Source organism: Scyliorhinus canicula, chromosome 3 (genome assembly GCF_902713615.1).
Source record: "Scyliorhinus canicula chromosome 3, sScyCan1.1, whole genome shotgun sequence".
NCBI lineage: Eukaryota > Metazoa > Chordata > Chondrichthyes > Carcharhiniformes > Scyliorhinidae > Scyliorhinus > Scyliorhinus canicula.
Genome location: NC_052148.1, coordinates 72,414,588 through 72,439,030, shown reverse-complemented (window position 1 = coordinate 72,439,030; position 24,443 = coordinate 72,414,588). Strand labels below are relative to the sequence as shown.

General features: G+C 45.1%; 1 protein-coding gene across 2 annotated transcripts in view; it reads right to left on the bottom strand.

Annotated features, from left to right (window-relative positions):
* Positions 1 to 16,869: 16,869 nt before the first annotated feature.
* Positions 16,870 to 24,443, bottom strand: part of zfr (zinc finger RNA binding protein) — a 135,396-nt gene continuing 127,822 nt past the window's right edge. For both annotated transcript variants that reach the window (XM_038790705.1, XM_038790706.1), the window contains 2 exons: positions 19,876 to 19,973; positions 16,870 to 17,936 (listed from right to left, as the gene is read on the bottom strand). In XM_038790705.1, coding sequence (XP_038646633.1) covers positions 17,751 to 17,936; positions 19,876 to 19,973 — 284 coding nt within the window. In that variant the 3' untranslated portion in view covers positions 16,870 to 17,750. The remainder of the gene's footprint in view (positions 17,937 to 19,875; positions 19,974 to 24,443) is intronic.

Below are 24,443 nucleotides of genomic sequence, written 5' to 3'. Positions count from 1 at the left end.
TGTCTGTGAATATAGTCTGTCTGTGATTATACAGTGTGTCTGTGATTATACAGTCTGTCTGTGATTATGCAGTCTGTCTGTGAATATGCAGTCTGTCTGTGATTATAGTGTGTCTATGATCATGCAGTATGTCTGTGATTATACAGTCTGCCTGTGATTATACAGTGTGTCTATGATCATGCAGTCTGTCTGTGATTATGCAGTCTGTCTGTGAATATGCAGTCTGTCTGTGATTATAGTGTGTCTATGATCATGCAGTATGTCTGTGATTATAGTGTGTCTGTAATTATAGTGTGCCTGTGATCATGCAGTATGTCTGTGATTATACAGTGTGTCTATGATCATGCAGTATGTCTGTGAATATACAGTCTGCCTGTGATTATACAGTGTGTCTATGATCATGCAGTCTGTCTGTGATTATACAGTGTGTATATGATCATGCAGTATGTCTGTGATTATAGTGTGTCTGTGATTATACAGTGTGTCTATGATAATGCAGCATGTTTGTGATTATACATTCTGCCTGTGATTATAGTGTGTCTGTGATTATACAGTGTGTCTGTGATTATACAGTGTGTCTATGATCATGCAGCATGTCTGTGATTATACAGTGTGTCTGTGATTATACAGTGTGTCTATGATCATGCAGCATGTCTGTGATTATAGTGTGTCTGTGATTATATAGTGTGTCTATGATCATGCAGTATGTCTATGATCATGCAGCATGTCTGTGATTATACAGTCTGCCTTTGATTATACAGTGTCTGTAATTATACAGTCTGCCTGTGATTATAGTGTGTCTGTGATTATACAGTGCCTGTGATTATACAGTGTGTCTATGATCATGCAGCATGTCTGTGATTATAGTGTGTCTGTGATTATACAGTCTGCCTTTGATTATACAGTGTGTCTGTAATTATACAGTCTGCCTGTGATTATAGTGTGTCTATGATCATGCAGTATGTCTGTGACACTCCACAGACACTCCTTTAGAATGTTAATAAAGAAAATAAATAAAGAAAACTCTGTGGCCTCTTCATACCCTTCAATGTGCAGGTTGGGTGGATTGACCACGCTAACATGCCCCTTAATTGGGAAAAATGAATTGGGTACTCTAAATTTAGAAAATAAATGCCTGCTCCAAGTTTGAGGAAACCAGTATTAATTGACGCCCAGCTGAGGCCTCGAAAGCACGGCCATTGACTCCCGGGCTCCAGATTACTTTTGGATATTTAAATGAGCATAATGCCTCATTTAAATATCATTATCTGGATCACACCCAGCAAGGGCGTGATGCAGATCACGTCAGGCGTAGCTCACGATCAACCTGGTGCGAAGCCTGATTTCGGGCTCTCCTGGGATTCATCCATCGCGTCCGGCACCGCACCAGGTGCAACATGGTGGCTGAATGGCACCCAACCTGTTTCCCAAAACAAAGACTCCAGGTTTAACACCAAGTGGCTGCCTCCAATTTAAAACATTCACAAGGGTTGTGAATCAACGGAATTCCCTGCCCAGTGAAGCAGTTGAGGTTCCTTCATTAAATATTTTCAAGATAAAGATAGATAGTTTTTGAAGAATAAAGGAATAAAGGTGTTCGGGCCGGAAAGTGGAGCTGAATCCACAAAAGATCAGCCATGATCTCATTGAATGGCAGAGCAGGCTTGAGGGGCCAGATGGCCTACTCCTGCTCCTAGTTCTTATGTTATGTACAACTACTCATCATCATGGTTTTCAGAGATTTCCCAGCAGCAACTCAACTGTATTAAACATCCTTTTCCTTAAGTAACGTTTCCCCCTTCAATTCAGATTAGACTGCCCTTAAGCACCTCTTTGAACTCAACTTCTCCAAATATTAAAATCTTCCAGGTTTTCTATTTTGCCTCTACTTTCGGGTCAATAAAATTTAATGTACCTTCCCCTGTTTATTCAAATAACCCCTGTAAGATGCAAATATTCCTCGTCACCTCTGAACTCCCATTTGAAATTGAACAGCTGAAAAAACAATTTCTCCACTTATCTCACAATGTAAGTTTCAGTTTGGACGAGTGCACCTGTTTCAACACGAGAAGTACAGCAGGTCAGGCAGATGAAATTAGAGCTTGGATTAGTACTTGAAATGATGGTGTTATTGCAGAGACTTGGTTGAGGGAGGGAGAAGATTGGCAGCTAACGTTCTAGGATTTAGATGCTTCAGGCGGGAAATGAAATGAAATGAAAATGAATGAAATGAAATGAAAATTGCTTATTGTCACGAGTAGGCTTCAATGAAGTTACTGTGAAAAGCCCCTAGTCACCACATTCCGGCGCCTGTCCGGGGAGGCTGGTACGGGAATCGAACCGTGCTGCTGGCCTGCTTGAAAAGCCAGCGATTTAGCCTGGTGTGCTAAACCAGCCCCTGGGATAGAGGAGGATATAAAAGGGTTGGGGGACTTCCAGTGGCGGCCATGCGCGGGTAGGTCGCGTTTTCGGCAGATCCTGCCGCTAACGGACTAACGAGTCCTTTCAAGGAGCTTTGACGGCCCCTTTTCAGCACAAACCGGCAGGCAAACGGCACTAGTAGGCTCCCCACAGCAGTTCATGGAGGGGACCAGGAGCAGGACGGCCAAACAAACAAGCAACGAGAAGCGGCAAGAACGGGCTGCTCTCCTGGCAGCCGGAGCCGTTTCTTTTGTGGGGTCAGGTTTGTGCCCGGGGTTTGTTGTTTGTTTCGTGGGGAGAGGGGGGGGGGGGGGGGGGGGGGCGGGAAATGTTCTTTGGGGGCCGTTGAAGCAGAAAAGTTGGGCTTTCCACAGTGTGAAAGGGTGATTTCAACACAGTCATGGACCCTGTATTGGACCGGTCAAACCCCAGGTCGGGCAAGCGACCAGCGGCGGCTAAAGAACTGAGCAGGTGGGGGGCGTAGACCTGTGGAGATTCACCCGGCCGAGGGCGAAGGAGTTCTCTTTCTTCTCCCATGTCCACAAAGTTTATTTCCGTATAGATTTCTTTGTGATGGGCAGGGCGTTAATCCCGAGGGTGGAGGGGACAGAATATTCGGCCATTGCAGTCTCCAATCATGCTCCTCACTGGATGGAATTGCGTCTTGGGGTGGAGAGAGGTCAGCCCCCACTATGAGGCTAGATGTGGGGCTGCTGGCAGACGACGAGGTTTGTGGGCGGATAAGAAGGAACATTAAAATCTCCCTGGAAACTAATGATACAGGGGAGGTAGCGGCATCCATGGTGTGGGAGGCCCTGAAGGCAGTTATCAGAGGGGAGTTAATCTATATCAGATCCCATAGAGAGAAGAATGAAAGAGCGAAGAGAGAAAGGCTAGTCGAGGAGATACTCAGAGTAGACAGGAGCTATGTGGAGACCCCTGTGACGGGGCTACTGAAAAAACACCGGACGCTGCAGGCAGAATTCGACCTGCTGACCAAAGAGAAGACGGTAGCACAGCTGAGGAAGGCCAAAGGGGCTGTCTACGAGCACGGGGAGAAAGCGAGTAGAATGCTGGCGCACCAACTTCGCAAGAGGGAGGCGGCCAAGGAAATTGGGGAAATACAGGATAAGGAGGGCAACATGGTCATAGACTCAGAGGGGGTGAACAAAGTTTTTAGGGCGTTCTACAGTAAATTGTACGAGTCGGAGCCCCCGCCGGCAGGGGAGGGGAAATTGAGGACTGCGTCCCTAGGGGTGATAGGGGAGGATCAGACAGGCTTCATCAAGGACAGGCAATTGAACTCTAAGGTACGGAGGCTCCTAAACATCATCATGGTGCCCTCAGAGGGAGGGGAGGCAGAAGTGGTGGCGGCAATGGACACAGAGAAAGCCTTTGACCAGGTGGAATGGGAGTACCTGTGGGAGGCGCTAAGAAGGTTCGAGTTCGGTGAGGGGTTCATAGGTTGGGTCCAGCTACTCGACCAGGCCCCCATGGCAGGTGTGTGCACGAACAGGGTGTGTTTGGAATACTTTAGGCTCCACCGGGGGACGAGGCAGGGGTGCCCCCTCTCCTCGTTACTATTCGTCCTTGCGATAGAGCCGCTGGCTATAGCGCTACGGACTTCAAGGAACTGGCGGGGCGAGGGGGAGGAGCACCACGTCTTGCTTTACGCGGACGATCTGTTCCTGTACATCTTGAACCCTTTAGCGGGGATGGGGGACGTCATGCAGATTCTGAGGGACTTTGGCAATTTCTCGGGGTACAAGCTGAACGAGAAGAAAAGCGAGATCTTCGTGATACAAGCTAAGGGGCAGGAAAAGAGACTGGGGGAGCTCCTGCTCAAAATGGTCGAGAATATCTTTCGGTAGCTAGGGATACAGGTGGCTCGAAAGTGGGATGCCCTCCACAAGCTTAATCTATCTCAGCTGGTAGAGCAGATGGAGGGGACTTCAAAAGGTGGGAACATGCTCCCGCTATCTTGTGCAGACCATTAAGATGACAGATCTCCCCAGATTCCTGTTCGTCTTTCAGTGCCTTCCCATCTTCATCCCTAAGTCCTTCTTTAAGCGGGTGAATAAGATCATCGCGGGATTCGTATGGACAAATAAGACCCCGTGGGTAACGAGAACGCAGTCGGGGGTGGGGGGGGTGGGGGGATGGGCTGGCGCTGCCGAGCCTTTGCAGCTACTATTGGGCAACTAACGTAGCCATGATTAGGAAATGGATATTGGGGGAGGGGTTGACGTGGGAGCGGTTGGAGGCGGCCTCATGCAGAGGTACCAGCTGAGGGTCACTTGTAATGGCACCTCTGACGTTGTCGCCGGCCCGCTACTCCTCCAATCCGGTGGAGGTGGCGGCATTAAAGATCTGGGGTCAGTGGAGAAGGCACAGTGGGGTGGAGGGAGCCTCAGTCTAGACCCCGATACACAACAATCACAGATTTGTCCCGGGCAAGACAGACGGAGGGTTTCAAAGCTGGCATAGGGCAGGCATTAAAAGGATGGGGGACCTGTTCATAGATGGGACCTTTCCCAGCCTGAAAGCGCTAGAGGAGAAATTCAGTTTGCCCCCTGGAAATGCTTTCAGATACCTTCAGGTACGCGCCTTTCTCAAAAAACAGGTGGTGTCATTTCCATTGCTACCCCCACACAGGATACAGGATATGGTGGTCTCCGGCATCTGGGTGGGGGAGGGGAAGGTGTCAGACATCTACCAGGAACTTCAGGAGGCGGAGGAAGCCCCAGTGGAGGAACCCAAGGGCAAATGGGAGGAGGAGCTAGGCAGGGAGCTGGATGCGGGCCTGTGGGCGGATACCCTAAACAGGGTCAATTCCTCCTCATCATGTGCCAGGCTTAGCTTAATCCAGTTTAAGGTGGTCCACCGGGCACATATGACGACAACCAGGATGAGCAAGGTCTTTGGGGTCGAGGATAAATGTGCGAGGTGAGCGGGAAGCCCAGCAGATCATGTCCATATGTTCTGGGCATTCCCGCCTCTTAAGGGATTCTGGCAGGGTTTTGCTAAGGCAATGTCCAAGATCTTGGACACGTGGGTGGTGCCGAGTCCAGAGATAGCGATCTTTGGTGTGCCAGATGATCCGGGAGTTCAGGAAGCGAAAGAGGCCGATATACTGGCCTTTGCCTCCCTGGTAGCCCGGAGATGGATCCTTTTACTGTGGAGGGACTCGAAGCCCCCGAGTGTAGAGACCTGGGTTAGTGACATGGCTAGGTTTCTCAGTCTCGAGAAAATAAAGTTTGCCTTAAGAGGGCACATGGTGGCGTTCTCTCGGAGTTGGCAGCCGTTCCTCGACTTTCATGGAGAGCAGTAATGCTCAGCAGCAGCATCCTGGGGGGGGAATTGTTACGTTTTATTGTTCTTTTCTTTGTATATATGGTTAACTTTTATTTTATTTTGCTGTTTAATGGTTGCGCACGGTTATGCAAAAATTATGTTTTTGACAAAAATTTTGAATAAAAGGGGTGGGGAAGTTACATTATTGGTTAAGGAGAATATCACAGCTGTACTTTGGGAAGGCACCTCAGAGGGCTCATGTAGTGAGGCAATATGGGTAGAGCTCTCAGGAATAGGAAGGGTGCAGTCACAATGTTGGGGGTTTATTACAGTTCTCCAGGGTCAGTGGGAGATAGAGGAACAGGTACGTAGACAGATTTTGGAAAGATGTCAAAAATAACAGCATTGTTGTGGTGGATGATTTTAACTTCCCTTATATTGCTAGGGGCATGGATGGGGCAAAATTTGTAAGGAGCATCCAGGAGGGTTTCTGGAAACAATATGTAAATAGTCCAACTAAGGAAGGGGCCGTACTGAACCTGGTATTGGGGAATGAACCCGGCCAAGCGATTGAAGTTTCAGTAGGGGAGCATTTCAGGGATAGTGGCGATAATTCTGAAGATTTTAAGGCACTTCATAGAATCCCTACAGTGCAGAAAGGAGGCTATTCTGCCATCGGGCCTGCACGGGCCCTCTGAAAGAACACCCTATCTAGGCCCACGCCCCACCCTATCCCCTGAACCCAGTAATCTTACCTAACCTTTTAGACACCCAGGGACAATTTAGAATAGCCAATCTACCTAACCTGTACATCTTTGGACTGTGGGTGAAAACCGGAGCACCTGGAGGAAACCCACACAGATACGGAGAATGTACAAACTCCACACAGGCAGTCCCCCAAGGCTGGAATTTAACCTGGGTCCCTGGCGCTGTGAGGCAGCAGTGCTAATCACTACGCCACCATCCCCACTTAAGAGAGAATCAAACCATTGCCCCATGACATTCAATGGCATTATCATCATTGAATCCCCCATTATCAACATCCTGGGGGTTAACATTGGCCAGAAACTGAACTGGATTAGCCATATTAATACTGTGGTTACAAGAACAGGTCAGAGACTGGGAATCCTGTGGTGAGTAACTCATCTCTTGACTCCCCAAAGTCTGTCCACCATCTAGAAGGCACAAGTCAGGAGTGTGATAGAATACTCCCCACTTTTCTGGATGAGTGCAACTCCAACAAACACTCAAGAACAGTGTTCTTCAAAGTCGGGGGCGTGACCCGTGGGTGGGTTGCGGGCGTGTGTCGGGAGGGTCGCGGAGCCATTGTCTGCGGCGCTCCCGATTGCGCAAATCCCCGTGCAGCAGCTTGCTTTTCAAAACGCCGGCTGCAAGCGGCCAGGAACGTGCCAAAAAAAATTCGGCCGCATTGCGCATGCGCGATGATCGGTGTGCATGCGCAAATCGGGCACGCATGCGCAGTGCGGCCGCTATTTTTTTTTAACGGTTGTAGCTTTTTGTTTTACAAGTTCTGTAGTGGTTTTTTTTCATTTATTTTATTCATTTAATTTTTTTTACAAGTTTGGGGGGGTTTTAATCATTTTTTTCATTTATTTTATTCATTTTTTTTTACAAGTTCGGGGGGGTTTTATTCATTTTTTTCATTTATTTTACTAATTTTATTATTTTTTTTGACAAGTTCGGCGGAGGGGGTTTATTTGATTAAACTTTACAGGAAATAAATTCAGAACTTTGGACAGATGGAGACTCCATACTTTCTGACACCGTAAGGCTTCACCTTCATCCAACAGGTTCCAATGGAGGAGCGTGTACGAGGGCCAAAGGGACCCAAAACCATTTCCTCCATTTTTGTCAGCAGCAAACAAAGTAAGAGAAAATCGTGGGTCGCGCAGGTCGGCTGGCATGGGTCGCGAAGGTCGGCCAGCGTGGGTCGCGAAGGTCGGCCGGGTTGGGTCCCGAAGATGGTCGGTTGGTAAAAATGGGTCCCCGGAAAAAAAGTTTGAAGAACACTAATCAAGAAGCTCGACACCATCCAGGACAAAGCAGCCCATTTCATTGGCACCCTTTCCATAAACATTCACCGACACACAGTAGCAGTCACGTGTACCATTTACAAGATGCACTGCAGGAACTTACCAAGACTCCTTAGGCAGTGGCTTCCAAACCCACGACCACCACCACTTGGCAGGACAAGAGCAGCAGATACCCAGGAACCCAATCACCTGGAAGTTCCCCTCCAAGCCACTCACCATCTGGTCTTGGCATCCCCGTTCCTTCACTATCGCTGGGTCAAAATCCTGGAACTCCCCCTTTAATAGCACAGTGGGTATACCTACACCACATGGATTGCAGCCCGTTAAAGATGGCAACTCACCATCGCGCTCTCAAGTGCAATTCGGGATGGGCAATAAATGCTGGCCTAGCCAAGACACCCGAATCCCATAAAATGAATTTAAAAAGGTACCATACAAATGCCTAGTTAATAAAATTGATGCTTATAGACCAGGTTTAGTGTCCAATTGGATAAAAAAATAGTTTAAGGACAGAAAGGGGCCATTGAAAGAGGGCCTCACGGCCATTCTCCACAGTCGACCGGCCGAGTTCCCGCTGGCGTGGCTCAATTATGGTTCCACCCGGTAGGAGCTCGACATCGTGGCTGCGGTGGCCGTACTGGTGGGGGAGCAGGGGAATCAGTCTCCGGAGGGGCCTCCAAGACAGCCAGGCCCATGATCGAGGGCCACTGATCATCGGGCGTACGCGATTTGGGGGGAGCCTACCTTCTTCCGCACTGGCCCGCTGTGTGGCTCTGCCATGTTGCACGGCGCTTGCGTGGAAGCAGCCGCTGCGCGCAAGTGCGGCAGCTGGAGCAGCGCGGAGCACTCCGGCGCCATGCTGGCCCCCTGTGGGCCACAGAATCGCTGGGCCAAGAGGCCCATTGACGCTGGCGTGAAACACTCCGGTGTTTACTCCGCCGTCAACACTTAGTCGCATTTTTGGAGAATCGTGGCCATGATTAGGCCAAAAATAGACTCATTCTGGTCACCAAACTTTAGGAAAGATTTGAAAGCCTTTGAGAAAGTTTTAACCTGATTGGTTCCAGAGATAATGGTGCTGGGTGGGACCGGGGGAGGTGTTAGTTACAAGGTTCAGTTGGAGGAGCTGGGTTTCCTCTCCTTGGAGTAAAGGAGATTGAGGGGAGATTTGATTGAGGTTACGTTGATTAGATAAGGTAGTGAAGGAAATACTCTTTCCATTATCTGATGATACAAGGGCGAGGGGAAACATATTTAAGATTTTGGGCAAGTTGCAAGGGACATATAGGAACATAGGAATTAGGAGCAGAAGTAGGCAATTCAGCCCTTCGAGCCTGCTCTGCCATTCAATCAGATCATGACTGATCTCTTCCTGGTCCCTGCCTGTTCCCCATATCCCTTTCACCCATTTTAAAAATTAGAAATATATCTATTTCCATCTTGAAACCATTTAATGATTCAGACTCCACCACAGCGAGTGGGGCAGCAAGTTCCACAAATTCATCACCCTCTGCGAGAAGTAGTTCCTTCCCATCTCAGTTTTGAATCTACTGCCTCTAAATCTATATGTGACCTCTCATTCTAGATTGCTCCATAAGGGAGAACATTTGATCTACATTTACTTTATCAATTCCTCTTAATATTTTATTTATTTATTTATATATTTAGAGAGCCAATTCTTTTTTCCCAATTAAGGGGCAATTTAGAGTGGCTAATTCAGTCCTCTGAATATCTTTTGAGTTGTGAGGGTGAGAAACGACGCAGACACGGGGAGAATGTGCAAACTACACACGGACAGTGATTCGTGGCCGGGATCGCACCTGGGTCCTCAGTGCTGTGAGGCAGCAGGACTACCCCTCCTCTTAGTATTTTATATCCCCCAATCAGATCCCCTATCATCCTTCTAAACTGTAGTGAGTACAAGCCCAAACTGTTCAATCTCTCCGCATATGTCAACCCTTTCATCCTCGGAATCAATCTGGTGTGGAGCCGGGAGTGCAGGAGGCGAAAGAGGCCAGTGTTCTAGCCTTTGCGTCTGTAGTAGCCCGGCGGAGGATTCTTCTTCAGTGGAAGGATGCGAGGCCCCCAAGTGTGGAGGCCTGGGTCAACGATATGGCGGGGTTTATTAAATTGCAGAGGGTGAAATTTGCCCTGAGGGGGTCAATGCAGGGGTTTTTCAGGAGATGGCAACTATTCCTAGATCTCCTGGCAGAACGGTTAAAAACAAACGGTCAGCAGCAGCAGCAACCCGGGGGGGGGGGGGGGGGGAAGAGAGAGAGAGGGGGGGTTGTCTCTTTGTTTTTGTTCTGGGTTGAATATCTGTTTTTTTGCCAATGACGGGCGTTAATAATTGTTTCTCTTTTGTATTTACGGCGGGGGGGGGGGGGGGGGGGTCTGTTTTTTTTTGTTCTTAGCATTTTCTGTTAGTTTTCTTTTTTGTGAAAATTTGAATAAAAATTATTTTAAAAAAAGGAATCAATCTGGGGAATCTCCTCTGAACTGCCTCCACATCCTCCCTCAAATAAGGAGACCTAAACTGGATACAATACTCCAGATATGGTCTCACTAACACCGTACACAATTGCAACACTTCTCTACTTTTATACTCCAGACCTTATACAATAAACGCCAACATTCCATTTGCCTTTTTAATTACATGCTGCACCTTCATACCGACTTTTTGCAATTCATGAACAAAGACACCCAGAACCCTCTGCCCAGACACATTACGAATCTGCTTTCCATTTAGACAATAATTTGCCTTTCTATTTTTTTTGGCCAAAATGGATAACCTCACACATTAAACTCCATCTGCAACATTTTAGCCCATTCTCCTAGCCAGTCTATATCTGTCTGTAAACTCTTTATTTTCTCATCACTGACCTGAGACTGAGATCATTGAACTCCAACAACCATCTTCCTTTGTGTTAGGTATGACTCCAATCAGTGGAATTTTCCCCAATTGACTTCAATTTGCAAGAGCTCTTTGATGCTGTTATGATGTTAAGGACAGTTACTTTCAGCTCACCTCTCAAGTTCAGCTCTTTTGTCAGTGTTTCAACCAAGCACGGTAGCATGGTGGCTAGCACAAATGCTTCACAGCTCCAGGGTCCCAGGTTTGATTCCTGGCTTGGGTCACTGTCTGTGTGAAGTCTGCACGTTCTCCCCGTGTGTGCGTGGGTTTCCTCCGGGTGCTCTGGTTTCCTCCCACAGTCCAAAGATGTGCAGGTTAGGTGGATTGGCCATGAAAAATTGCCCTTAGGGTCCAAATTGGCCTTAGTGTTGGGTGGGGTTACTGGGTTATGGGGATAGGGTGGAGGTAGGATGCTCTTTCAAAAAGCCAGTGCAGACTCGATGGGCCAAATGGCCTCCTTCTGCACTGTAAATTCTATGAAAAAAAAGCCTGTAATGAGGTCAGGAGCTCACCACAGAACCCAAACAGAGTGTCATTGAGCAGGTCATCGCTGTGCAAGTGTCACTTGATTGCACCGTCAATGATACCTTTCATCACTTTTTTTATGATTGAGAATAGACTGATGTAGTGGCCATTGGCAGGGTTGGATTTATCCTGCTTTTTGTTTCCGGGACATACCTGAGCAATTTTCATATTCCTGTGGACATGCCAGTGTTGCAGCTGTATTGAAATAGTTTTTCTAGGAGCAGTTAATTCTGCACCAAAAGTCTTTAGTACTACTGTCGGAATGTTGCCAAGACCCATAGCTTATAGAGTATCCAGTGCCTTCAGTTGTTTCTGGATATTTGGCATCGGTCTTCACCAGAGGATACAAACAACATTGCACAAATAGCTGTAAATCAGAAAATGGAAAGGTTAGAGGAACTGAAGAAAATTGCTATCACCAGAGAAGTGGTACTAAGCAAATTGTTGTAGCTAAGGGTTGACAAGTAACTGGGTCAGATTGGACTTAATTCTCGGGCCTTGAAAGAAGTGACTAGTGGGATATTTGTTGCGTTGGCTTTTAATTCCCCAAAACTCCCTTGATTTGGATTCCATTAAACTGGAAAATAGTAATTGTAACTTCATTATTCAAGAAGGGAGTCAGAAAGTAGGAAACTACACATCAGATAACTTAACATGTCATTGGGAAAAAGTTAGAAATTATTATTAAAGATATAAGGGCAGCACAGTGGCGCAGTGGGTTAGCCCTGCTGCCTCACGGCACCGAGGTACCAGGTTCGATCCCGACTCTGGGTCACTGTCTGTGTGGAGTTGGCACATTCTCCTTGCTTGCCGCCCCAGTGCTCGGCAAGGGGTGGGGGTCTCTCGGCTGCCCGGAGGGGAGGGGGGGGGGGTGCAGGATGGGCAACCGGTGGGCAACACGGCACCACCATGCCAACCCCTAGATCATGTGTACCCGTTCTGTGGGCAGAACCCGTCTACCCCACCAACCACCCATTACCCCCACCGACTGCCGATGCTTCTGGCCATGTGGCTGAAGGCTGCTGCTGATAGGGAATCGGCAATCGTGGTTAAATGAGCACTTCACACAATCCAAGTAGGTTCCCATGGATGGGCAGGCCATGTAGCATGTGGGAGTCTTGCCTAACATCCCAAACACACCTTAATGCCTGGCCACTGTGCTTGAACACTGAGGGAGGCAACACCACACACTCAGCAGCCAACATCCGAACACCCAGGGGATGGGACACAGCTGTGGGGACATGTTCATGGGTGGAGGGTGATGCCTGAAGAGATGCGCCAAGGGTTTAGAGGTCGGCGCGCATTGCGGAAGAAAGTGACACAGTTGTGCACAATGATGTTTATTCTATTTTACAATTCCCCACCATCCCAATGGTGCTGCCCCCTCTCCCATCCCCCCCCACCCCTGGTGACCTCAGTGATCCTTGATGTGTTTTACCTTGCTAGCTCTACCACTACGTCTAGGTGTGTCTCCAGGATGCACATCTGAGGTGGAGGAAGTCAGCTGCTTACCTTGTCCCGTGGCCGTCGATGCCCCTAGCGGGCATCCTCTGGGGGGGCTTTTGAGGCCAGAGGGCCCTGGCTTACTTGTTGGAGGCTCCCAAGCGGCTATGGATTTGCTGGAGTGTCGCTGACATCTCCCTCTGAATGTCACGGCCACACCCTAACGTCTCCATCAGCTCCGGGATGACCATAGGTTCACCATCAGGCAGTACCCAGCTGGGTCTTGGGATCCAGCAGCCCTCCGACCTGGGGGCTCCTGCCTCCACCTTATGTACATCAGCAGCTGTGTGATGCTCACCAGATTGTGCCCCAGAAGCCTGACTACTAACATTTCCTACTGAGGTGCACATCTGCATTGGTGGAGGGTGAGGATGACAGCAGTGACATGACTATTATGGTGGCACCCTCGGAACTCTCCTCCGAAGTGGTCTCATGGGAGGTTGGAGGGGGTGCCGCCCAGGATGGGCTGGTGCCGTCGGCTGGAGGACCTGTGGGAGAATGGTGGTCAGTGGGAGGCATGGGTCAGTCAGTAAGGCAACTACAACTCACGTTTACAGGTCCCCTGGGTGGAGCTGGTGGTTCCTCACCTCTGCGCCGTCCGCCCGCCTCGGTGTTGGTGACTGCTCTGTTCCCCGGCCACACCAGTCACCTCCAGGGCTCGCTTCTAGAAAGTGGTGGGGATTGTGACGTACGGCACACCACTGCCAGTCTGACCCTCTCCTGGTGATTGTGGGACAGCTTTTCCTGAGACACAGAGAGGGCATCGTTAGCGGTTCAGTGGTGTGTGTGAAGGTTGGAGGTTTGAAGGGGGAGGGATGCTCCCTTGGGGTGGGGTTGGGGGGAAGCACTGGTGTCCACTCACTCGTGCTCCCCAGTGTAGGTCGATGACCTTTTTCCTGCACTGGAGGTTAATCCTGGTCATACTTGCGGCACTCGCAGCCGCCGCCACCTCTTCCTAGGCAGCATTAACTGCCCTATGGCTGACCCTCCTGGACTCACGGGAGAACAGGACATCCCTCCTGGCCTCCACAGCATCTCCAAACCTTGGGGCCAGTCTCCTGGGTGCCGTTGTTGCAAGATAGCAGGAGTTGCCTGAGCAAGTTCTGCCTAAGTGGTGCTTGACCTTGTCAGCGGGGGGGCTGGCGAACTCAATGCCGGCGATTCAGTTGGCAAACCTTCATTTGCGGTGATAAGTCAGTGAGGCATTGTTAAGTGAACCAATTAACGTTGAATAGCATTGCCTGCCTCAAAGGGCCGAGCGCCAGGAAGCTCGCAGCAGTTCCTGCTCACTGCAACACTTCAAAATCTTTCCAGAGAATCGTGTCCAGAGTAGGTATAATGGGTCATTTTCTGGTTGGCCAGATGTAACAAATGGTGTGCCACAGGGAATCAATGCTGGGACCTCAATTTTTTACAATTGATATAAATAACTTTATGAAGGGTCCAAGGGTATGGATGCTAAATTTGCCGATGATACAAAAATAGGTAGGAATGGGAGTTGTGAAGAGGACGCAAGGAGACTACAATGGGTTGACGAGTGGGAAAAGATCTGTCAAACTGAGCATAATGTAGGCAAATGTGAAATTGTCCATTTTGGCAGGGAGAATAAAAATGTTTTTCGAAATGGGGAGATTGCAGAGCTCTGAGATGCAGAGGCATCTGGGTATCCTAATGCTTTAATCACAAAAGGTTAGCATGCAGGTACAGCAAGTAATTAGAACACCTAATAGAATGTCATAATTGATCAAGAAGCGAGGCAGTGGCGTAGTGGTATTATCACCGGACTGGTAATCCAGAAACCGATCAGGGCAGATAGTGGAATTTGAATTTAATAAAAATCTGGAATTAAAAGTCAAATGATGGCCATGAAACCATTCTGGTTCACTCATTTCCTTTAGGGAAGGAAATCTGCCATCCTTACTTGGTCTGGCCCTACATGTGACTTCAGACCCAAAGCAATGTAAATGCCCTCAGGGATGGGCAATAAATGCCCAGCAAGCGAGGCCCACATCCCATGAACAAGTAGAATAAAACAGAAATAGAGAGGTTATGTTTCAGTTTTACAGGGCATTGGTGAGACTACATCTGGAGTACTATGTACAGTATTGGACTCCTTATTTATGGAACGATTTAATTGCATTGAAAGCAGATCATAGGAAGTTTACAGGACTAATACATGTAATAGGTAGGTTATCTTATGAGGAAAGGTTAACCAGGCAAGGCTTGTATCCGCTGGAGTTTAGAAGAGCGAGAGGCAACTTGACTGAAGCATATCTGATCCTGGGAGATCTTGACAAGGTGGCTCTGGAAGGGAAGTCTAGAGCTAGGGGGTCACTGTTTAAAAATATGGGGGTGCCCATTTAAAACAGATGAGATTTTTTTCCCGCGAGGGCCTTGAGTCTTCAGAACACTCTTCCATGAAAGGTGATGGAAGCAGTCTTTTCAAAGCTTATTAGGGATAGGTGGGAATGTGGAGTTCAGGTTACAATTCAATAAGATCAGCCATGATCTTATTAAATGGTGGAGCAGACTCGAGGGGCTGAGTGGCTCCTAATTCTTATGTTGGGATTTGAATCTGTCCCAAGAGTATTTAACCTGGGCCTCTGGATTACTAGTCCAGTGACATTACCACTATGGGTCTTTGCACCAGTCAACAATGGTTGCATGGTCATCATTAAGACTTTTACTGCATTCAAATTTCACCATCTGCCATGGTGGGGTTTAAACCTGGGTCCCCAGATCATTAACCTAGAGTCTCTGGGTTATTAGTCCAGTAACATCACCACTATGTCACAACTTCTCCCAAATCATACAATTGGATCAAATTAAGTAATTCATTACACTTTCTTGTTCTCACCCACAATTTTTAAGATCTCTTTATGGTGCAAAATATTTCCTTGTTATGCTTATTCAGTGCTATTTGAGAAAATCATGATTTTGTTTTAATTTAAGTGGCCAAATGCTACATGCACGGTTATCCAGCATACGTTTTGCTCATCATGAAACTTAAAATATGTATTTCCAGGATGTGGGCATCGCTGATAGGCCAGCATTTACTGCTCATCCCTTGTTGCCCTTCAGAAGGTGCCTTCTTGAACCGCTGTAGTCCTTTAGGTGTAGTTATACTCACTGTGCTGTCAGGGAGGAAGTTCCAGGATGTTGCCTGTCAAGTGTTAGTGTAGTTAAATGTTCACAAAACAGTCACAGTTATGCACCCCCATCAGCAACTCATAGCAATCCAAAACGAAAATCATTTTAAAAAGCTAATTAAAAATGGAAACCCCCCCCCCTGCCACACCAATAACATTTGCTGATAAAATAAATCGATTGTAATACAAGAACCAACATCCATCCTCCCCAGATTAAATACTAAATGCAATGCTTATTCTTGACCATTGCCTTTATGATGTCCAAAAATGTTTTGCTTAATGAGACCTACCCGTATCTCAATTCAGAATAACTTGAATGGAATTTAAATTATTGGATTGGATTTTACTAAATTTAAGTAAATGCCTAGATCACCCAGCATGGAAACTATCCTGTCAAGGTCTGTCAGGGACCCGGGTTTAATTCCGGCCTCAGGTGACTGCCTGTGTGGAGTTTGCATTCCCTGTGTCTGCGTGAGTTTCGTCCGGGTGCTCCAGTTTCCTCCCACAGTCTAAAGATGTGCAGGTTAGATGGATTGGCCATGCTAAATTGCTGGGTTACAGAGATAGGGTGGAGGCATGGGCTTAAATAGGGTGCTCTTTCCTTGTGCCAGTGCAGACTTGATGGACCCAATGGCCTCCTTCTGCACTGTAAATTCAATGAAAGTACAAATTACCATCATTATTTCCTATTGTATTACAGTGACTACACTTCAAAACTAAAACTTCTTTCTAAGGTTGGCAACTGACAGTAGGAAGCAAAAAACAGAAATTTAGCAGAGGTCTGTACTGACTACTAGTTAATTAAATTATTTCAAGCTATGGATGGTGCATTGTAAGACACAGAGGAATTGAATTTATCCATCTTGTGACGTTTGTCTCTGGATTTTTTCTGTTCAACATTGAAACACTCAAGGTACCCAGATTTTCACATATTCAATGTAGTGGTGGTGCTGGATGATACAAAATCCAGGGGATACAAAAACAAAACACTTAAGCAACACAATACATAAAAATGTTATATCCTCTAAGTTTTATTGTGGTGGTATGAAGTGACAAAGTATACACCAGGGGGACAGTTCAACTTCAATTACAACAGAACTGTTCAACACATCAACTGCATCAAGCTTATAATTACTACATATTTAAACCATATAAAACAAACTACGCATCATCCTTGCCACTGAAAACAAAACAAAAAAAAGACATGGAAACAGTTAGTTTTATAAAAGCATTTCTACAACACAAACCTCCAAGGCTATAGCTCAGTCATGCAAGCAGATTTACTAGGAATGACTGTAAAAGTACTGCATTAAAATTGCTGGCAAGCCATACATAGAATTGCTTTTTTTTTTTGCTGATGCACAACGGACAATGAATTAACTTTTTATAAACCAAAGAAACCAATTCTTATTCACATTCATCTTTATACTTGACAGACAAGTCACAGGTTCTGCAAAAGCACACGTTTAGTTGAACTGAAGTTGCAGTAATGAGTTGTAAGTCCTTAGAAACACTGCTATCGATAGTGTGTTGTAGAATCTACATGGCCCTCCGTCGCACTTTTGATGTTCTCAACTGGATGCAAGTTGAAAGCAATATCTGTTTACATTAGAATCTCTAAGTTTATAAAATTGGTTTTGTACTAACGATTAAACAAAGAAATAAAGGTTTAGTAGCTCTGGATAAATGTCACAAATGGGGCCATGTAACAATCGGTTTTAAATATGTTTAGACAACATGCCATTTGAGTGTAAAGCAGGTGAGTACTTTATTTACATTTACCATAACTATATTTAAAATAAATTGAAACTTAGAATTCAGACATTGCTTTCTGCTTAGCCAAAGAAAGTCAACATTGTATTAACAATCTGGGGAACTCTGCATAATGATTTAAAATTCTCCACTGTCAAAATCTTTTTTATCCTTCTTTCCTTCTGCTTCCAATCCATCAGTGCCATCACTGTTGTCCCTCCTCCTCTTTCGGTTACGTACATTGAAACGTGGATTCATCTGAGGTAATGGATCCATTCCCAGGACCTTGTGAATCTGACGGAATGCTACTAATCTCAATGCAAACTGTAGAACGGAGCAAAAAAAATTATGGCTTTGATCTATTCATATTTAATGTAAAGTTTTACATCTACTCTGAAAAAAATATGTAATACAATACAAATTCATCAACTTGCATTCATGTAATGCCTTTCATGTAAAAAGCACTCCAAGGAGCTTTCATAAAAGATGCAAAATAAACCAACAGCAAGACAAAAGGCAGAAGAGTGAAATTCATGAAACATGTCGTACAAAGAAGATTTCAACATTTTGTTGAGCAGAAAAATGGCATAACAGCAAACCAAATTAGAGCAACGGGAATGAAGGTTCACCCCATGAATTCCACCTTATGTGGTCTACAAACAGAACATGCCCTTTTTCAAATGGAAAAAATGTAGAGAAGGGAGAAAAGGTATCCTGGTCTGTTCTTATTCACAAAAATATCAAGGTCATCAGCCACATGCAATCTCAAAAATAGCTGATGCAGAAGATTCAGTGATCAATGAGGGACATCAGTGAATATACAGAGCAGGTTCTGAAGTATTACATGTAGGTCACCTTTGGGCAATCACACTAAATTTTCTATCAACCATTTATCCCAATATAAAAGTTCTAAATGATAAAGCTTGAAGTTTTTCCAATTGCAGCTTTGAATCATCAGATTCCCCAATACATGTTTTCCAGTCCATAGAGTGAACAAATATAGAAGTCCAAACAATTAATTACTTTGGAATATTTAAACATCACTTGCCCATTCTCTTGCTCCATGTCAACAATAATCCTGAGTGACTTAATGATGCACCCGAGAAATCCCCAAGCGTCACAAAACAGCCACTTTCACATGATCAACATTTACCTGATATGCTCTGATGTCACAGAGAAGTGAAGTGAAACTGCGAAATAAAGATGGAGGAACCAAAGACATGCTAGACATTTCCAAGTTTAATAAGAAAACAAGAATGTACTGTCCAGAAGATGGATAAATCAAGAAAATAATAGAGAACTGAGAAAATGTAAATTTCACGCGAAAATGGAGGCTTGGAATAAATATCTATATACCTATCTATAAAGTTGTTGGAAAACAGGAGAAAGGGCAGAACTGACAGGCAAAGAGAACTTAATAATCTTTATTGTCACAAGTAGGCTTACATTAACACTGCAGTGAAGTTACTGTGAAAAGCACCGAGTCGCCACAATCCAGGCGAGATAATGGAAAAAGGTTATGATCTCACACTGATTAAAAATATATGCAAAAACTTTTTTGTTTACAGTCATAAACCATAACTAGAAAAACATGCTGCTATACGAGGGGATACACGCAGAAGAAATAAAAATATACAACTCCACATGGCTACTGTCACATGGAAGGGTTAAATGATCTATAATTTTCTCGACTTGGATGACTGGCATACAGTACTACATAGAGGAGGGACAAACAAGATAAAAAAATTTAAGCTCTGGAAGAATTTCCCTTCAGTAAAGTTTCCCTTAAATGGCACAAAGTAGGGTGACCACGCAAGTTAGACGCACTCTTCAAATCAACTGTAGGATTAAGTAAACATCCTCACCACATGGGAGAAGACAATGGGTGGCACTGTAGCACAGTGGTTAGCACTGTTGCTTCACAGCACCAGGGACTCGGGTTTGATTCCTGGCTTGAGTCACTGTCTGTGCGGAGTCTGCACGTTCTCCCCGTGTCTGTGTGGGTTTCCTCCCACAAGTCCCGAACATTCTGAATTCTCCCTGAGTGTACCTGAGCAGGCACTGTAGTGTGGCAACTAGGGGATTTTCACTAACTTTATTGCAGTGTTAAAGAAAGCCAACTTGTAACACTATAAATTATTAAGAATACACAATTTAATTATTTTTGTTACTTGCGGTCAACCACAGGTTTCCACAAATATTTCTTTTGGATTTTTCAATTCTTATATGACATAACTGGGCGACTGGACTATGGGAACCATACCTGTGCACTAGCCGTGATATCTTCCCGTTGCTGTCCAATCACTGAATTCAGTGTATCACTAGGGTTCTTTTCACAAGGATCGTATAGTCCAGGACCACCTAAAAGACAGTTAAGAAAGTTAGCATATTTCTAGCATTTTGAACTATTCCCAAAAATCCGTTGCAGCTTCAGCATTTCATAGAACAGCCATTTACTTAATGGCATTTACGAAACTTGAAATTAAAACCAGCTCAATGCTAGACGATAAGTACTGGTGGACAATAATGCCAAAGTGTAGCTAGTGGCTCAACTATTTACGTTCTATAATATCTACCTGGATGAAGGAACAGAGTGTGTTGTAGCCAAAGTAGCTGATCAAAAAACAGGTGTGAAAGCTAGCTTTGAGGAAAACAGAGTCTACAAAGAGATATAAATAGGTTAACAGAGTGGACAACAATCTGGCAGATGAGTATAATGTGAAGTTAATCACTTTAGTGGTGAGAATAGAAAAGCAGTATATTATTTAAATGGAGATTGCAGAATGCTCAGGTTTAGAGGGATCGAGTGTCTTTACATGAATCACAAATAGTTATCACGCAGGAACAACAATTAGGAAGGCAAATGTAATGCTGATTTTTATTGAAAGTATGGAAGTCTTGTTACAACTACAAGGAGCTGGTGAGACTGCACCTAGAGTTCTCTGTACAGTTTTTGTCTCCTTACTTAAGGAGGTATATGTATTTGCATTGGCAGCAGTTCAAAAAGGTTCACTATGTAGATTCGAAGGATGGAGTAAAATGCGCTGTAGATGAAGGGGAGCCTGTAGACATACTGAACTTGAATTTCAAGAACGCAATTGATAAGATGCTACATCAAAGGTTATTGTGGAAAATAAAAGCTCATGGAGTGGGATAACACATTACAATGGACAGAAGGTTGGTTGGCTGGCAAAAACAGAGTAAGCATAAATGGGTCCTTTGTTGATATTGGAGTCCCGCGGGGGTCTGTGCAGGAGCCCCAACATTTTACAATTTATATCAATAACGAAGATGAGGAGATCGAAAGCATGGTAGTTAAATTTGCAGATGACACACAGGTAGGTAGGAAAGTAGGCTTTGAAGGGGACATAAAGAGGTTGCAGATGGATAGTGAGTACAAATACAGTAGATGGGAGTATAATATGGGAAAATGTGAAGTTGTTCACTTTGGCAGGAAGAATATAAAGAGTATTACTGAAACAGAGAATGACTGCAGAATTACAAGGTCCACGTGCCGTCGTGTATGAGTCACAAGGGAGAATGTTGAAAATATGTTTCACTCATATGGGTGTGTCCGGAACTAAGGGGGGCTGGTTTAAAATTAGGAGTCTCCCTTATAGAACAGAGATGAGGAGAAATATTTTCTCTTAGAAGGTTGTGTAACTTTGGAACTCTCTGCATCAGAAGGCTGTATAGGCAAACTCCTTGAATTTAAAAAAAAATTAGTGTACCCAATTGTTTTCAAATTAAGGGGCAATTTAGCATGACCAATCCACCTACCCTGCACATCTTTGGGTTGTGGGGGTGAGACCCACTCCGACACGGGGAGAATGTGCAAACTCCGCACAGACAGTGACCCAGGGCCGGGATCAAACCCAGGTTCTCGATGCCGAGGCGACAGTGCTAACCACAGTGCCACCTTGCCATCCATCATTGAATATTTTTACGATGGAGGTAGGTTGATTCCTTTGCCTAACAAGAATCAATGATTATTGGGGTTAGGTGAGAATGTAGAATTTTAAAAATCAGATCAACATGATCTTATTGAATAGCACAGATGACTTTGGGGGCGAATGGCCTACTTTTGCTGCCATCTTCTATGCCGCACATGAAGACAGTAAGAAGTCTTACAACACCAGGTTAAAGTCCAACAGGTTTGTTTCAAACACGAGCTTTCGGAGCCGTGCTCCGAAAGCTCGTGTTTGAAACAAACCTGTTGGACTTTAACCTGGTGTTGTAAGACTTCTTACTGTGCTCACCCCAGTCCAACGCCGGCATCTCCACATCATGGCACATGAAGAGAGATTGGGTCTATACTCAATAGAGTTTAGAAGCGTGAGAGGTGGTGATCTTATTGACATATAAAAGATTCTGAGGGGGTTAACAGGTGCTGAGAGGATGTTTCCCCTTGTGGGGAAATCTAGAAATAGGAGACAGTTTCAAATAAGGGGTCTCCAATTTAAGATGCAGATTAGGAATAATTTCTTCTCTTGAGGATTGTTAATCTTTGGAATTCTTCACCCCAATCAGCAATTGAGGTTGGGTCATTGACTATAATTAAGGCTGTGTTGGACAGATTTTTGATCTGGAGGGGATTCAAGGGATTGGTGGGAGTGCACAGTTCATGCAGGCAGGAAAGTGAGATTGAAGTCACAATCTGATTAACCCCGATCTTGCTGACTGCTGGCGCTCACGCGAGGGGCCAAATGGTCCACACCTACTCCCATTTCTTATGTTCTTAGAAATGAATAGAAGATACTATGCTCTATTAAAAACACTTGTTTTAAGATTAATGAGCAGCCTACAGGACATGGTGCAACAAAAAACACAACACAAGGCAGCTTTTAGTCAATGCAAGATAATCTGGTGCCATCAACTAGTTGAAGAATTGATTTAAAGCTGCTGAATATTTAATCTAGCAATCAAATTCCCTAATGGGAAGGCGGCAAGGTATGCAGTGGTTAGCACTGCTGCCTCACAGCACTAAGGACCTGGGTTCGGTCCTGGCCCTGGGTCACTGTCCGTGTGGATGTTTGCACATTCTCCCCGTTTGCGTGGGTCTCACCCCCACAACCCAAAGATGTGCAGGATAGGTCAATTGGCCATACTAAATTTCCCCTTAATCGGAAAAAAAATAATTGGGTACTCTAAAAATTTTTTTTTTTTTAAACAAATTCCCTAATGGTAGAATAATGAAAGTAAACATTGGAGATGGTAGAATCAGATGGTGTTTAACGTAAATGAGACATTCTGGCAAAATTCTCATTTTTAGATACAGCAAATGAATACTTTGAGACATCATAAATAGTAAATGCAGGAGGACATGTAGCCTTGGATCTATGATTTCAAAAGCTCTCTACCACTGAGATACTGCTAACCTTATGTCTGGTTCTGTTGCAGACTAATTGATAAGCGATTGATTGTCATCATTAGACAACAACTATTATTACTGCTGAATCATAGGATAGTTGAAGGCTAACTAGATGGACTTTGGGTCTTTATATCTCCAGCAATTCCTATGTTTCTAGAATCCTCAAAGATGGAGACATAAGAGATTAAGCCAATTACTGAAACAGAACTTAAATCTGAATTCCAATAATATTTCAACCTCCAGATGATCTTTTGAAAATTAAGACAAAGACTTATGAAAACTGCATTGTTGTGGTCAAGATATGAAACTAGTTTAAACTAAATTTGTGTTGTTCGTTTCAGTACCTAAGCATGCAGGTACAGCAGGCGATAAAGGCGGCAAATAGTATGTTGGCCTTCATAGCGAGAGGAGTTGAGTGGTTAGCACAGTTGCTTCACAGCTCCAGGGTCCCAGGTTCGATTCCCGGCTTGGGTCACTGTCTGTGCGGAGTCTGAACGGTCTCCCTGTGTCTGCTTGGGTTTCCTCCAGGTGCTCGGAGTTCCCCCTCACAATCCAAAGATGTGCAGGTTAGGTGGATTGGCCATGCTAAATGCCTTTAGTGTCCAAAAAAAAGGTGGGGTTACTGGGATAGGGTGGAGGTGTGGGCTTGGGTCGGATGCTCTTTCCAAGGACTGGTGGAGACTCGATGGGCCAAATGGCCTCCTTCTACACTCTAAATTCTATGATTTATGTTTTGTTGCAATTATAGAGGGCCTTGGTGGGGCCACACCTGGAATATTGTGTGCAGTTTTGGTCTCCTCAGCACTGAATGCTGATTTTGGGCTGCATTAGAGTGCTGAAGTGGGAGTTTGGTGACGGAGGGAAATTATGGGTTAATTAAGGGTTCATTTCTATCTAAATGTCGAGTCTTTCTTTATTTAGTAAATTAACTTAAAAGTTGCTGTTTGGGTTGGAAGGTGAGTTTTATACCAGCTATAAACAAAGTTCACTCAGGCTCTGCTTGCAGCTGCAGCTTGTTTAGAGATAATTGGATGAAGCTTGTTTTCAGAGGCTAGAGTCAGACAATAAAAAAGTGAGCCATCTCACAGTGCTGACTTCAGGCTGCATTAGGGTGCTAAAGTTGGAGTTTGGTGACTGAGAGAGTTCAGTGAGGAGGGAGCGAGGTGCTCCTTTAATCTCCTACATTTTCTCAAAGAGCGCGAGGGGAACCGTGAATTTACAAAGAGTACAGCTAACTGGGAGCAGAGTCAGAGGGCAGAGTTCCAGGCGGTAAGTAAATAAGAGTAACGGACCTCAAGTGAAAAAAAAAATGAAAAAGTAACATCAATTTGAAAATATAACATGTTAAAGCTAATTAAACCTAATTCATTAATTACTTAATCAGAAGTAGAGGGGAATATAAACCAGAGGCAGGAGATTACTGTAATTAGCATTTTACATTTCTAGTCAAAATGTATTAC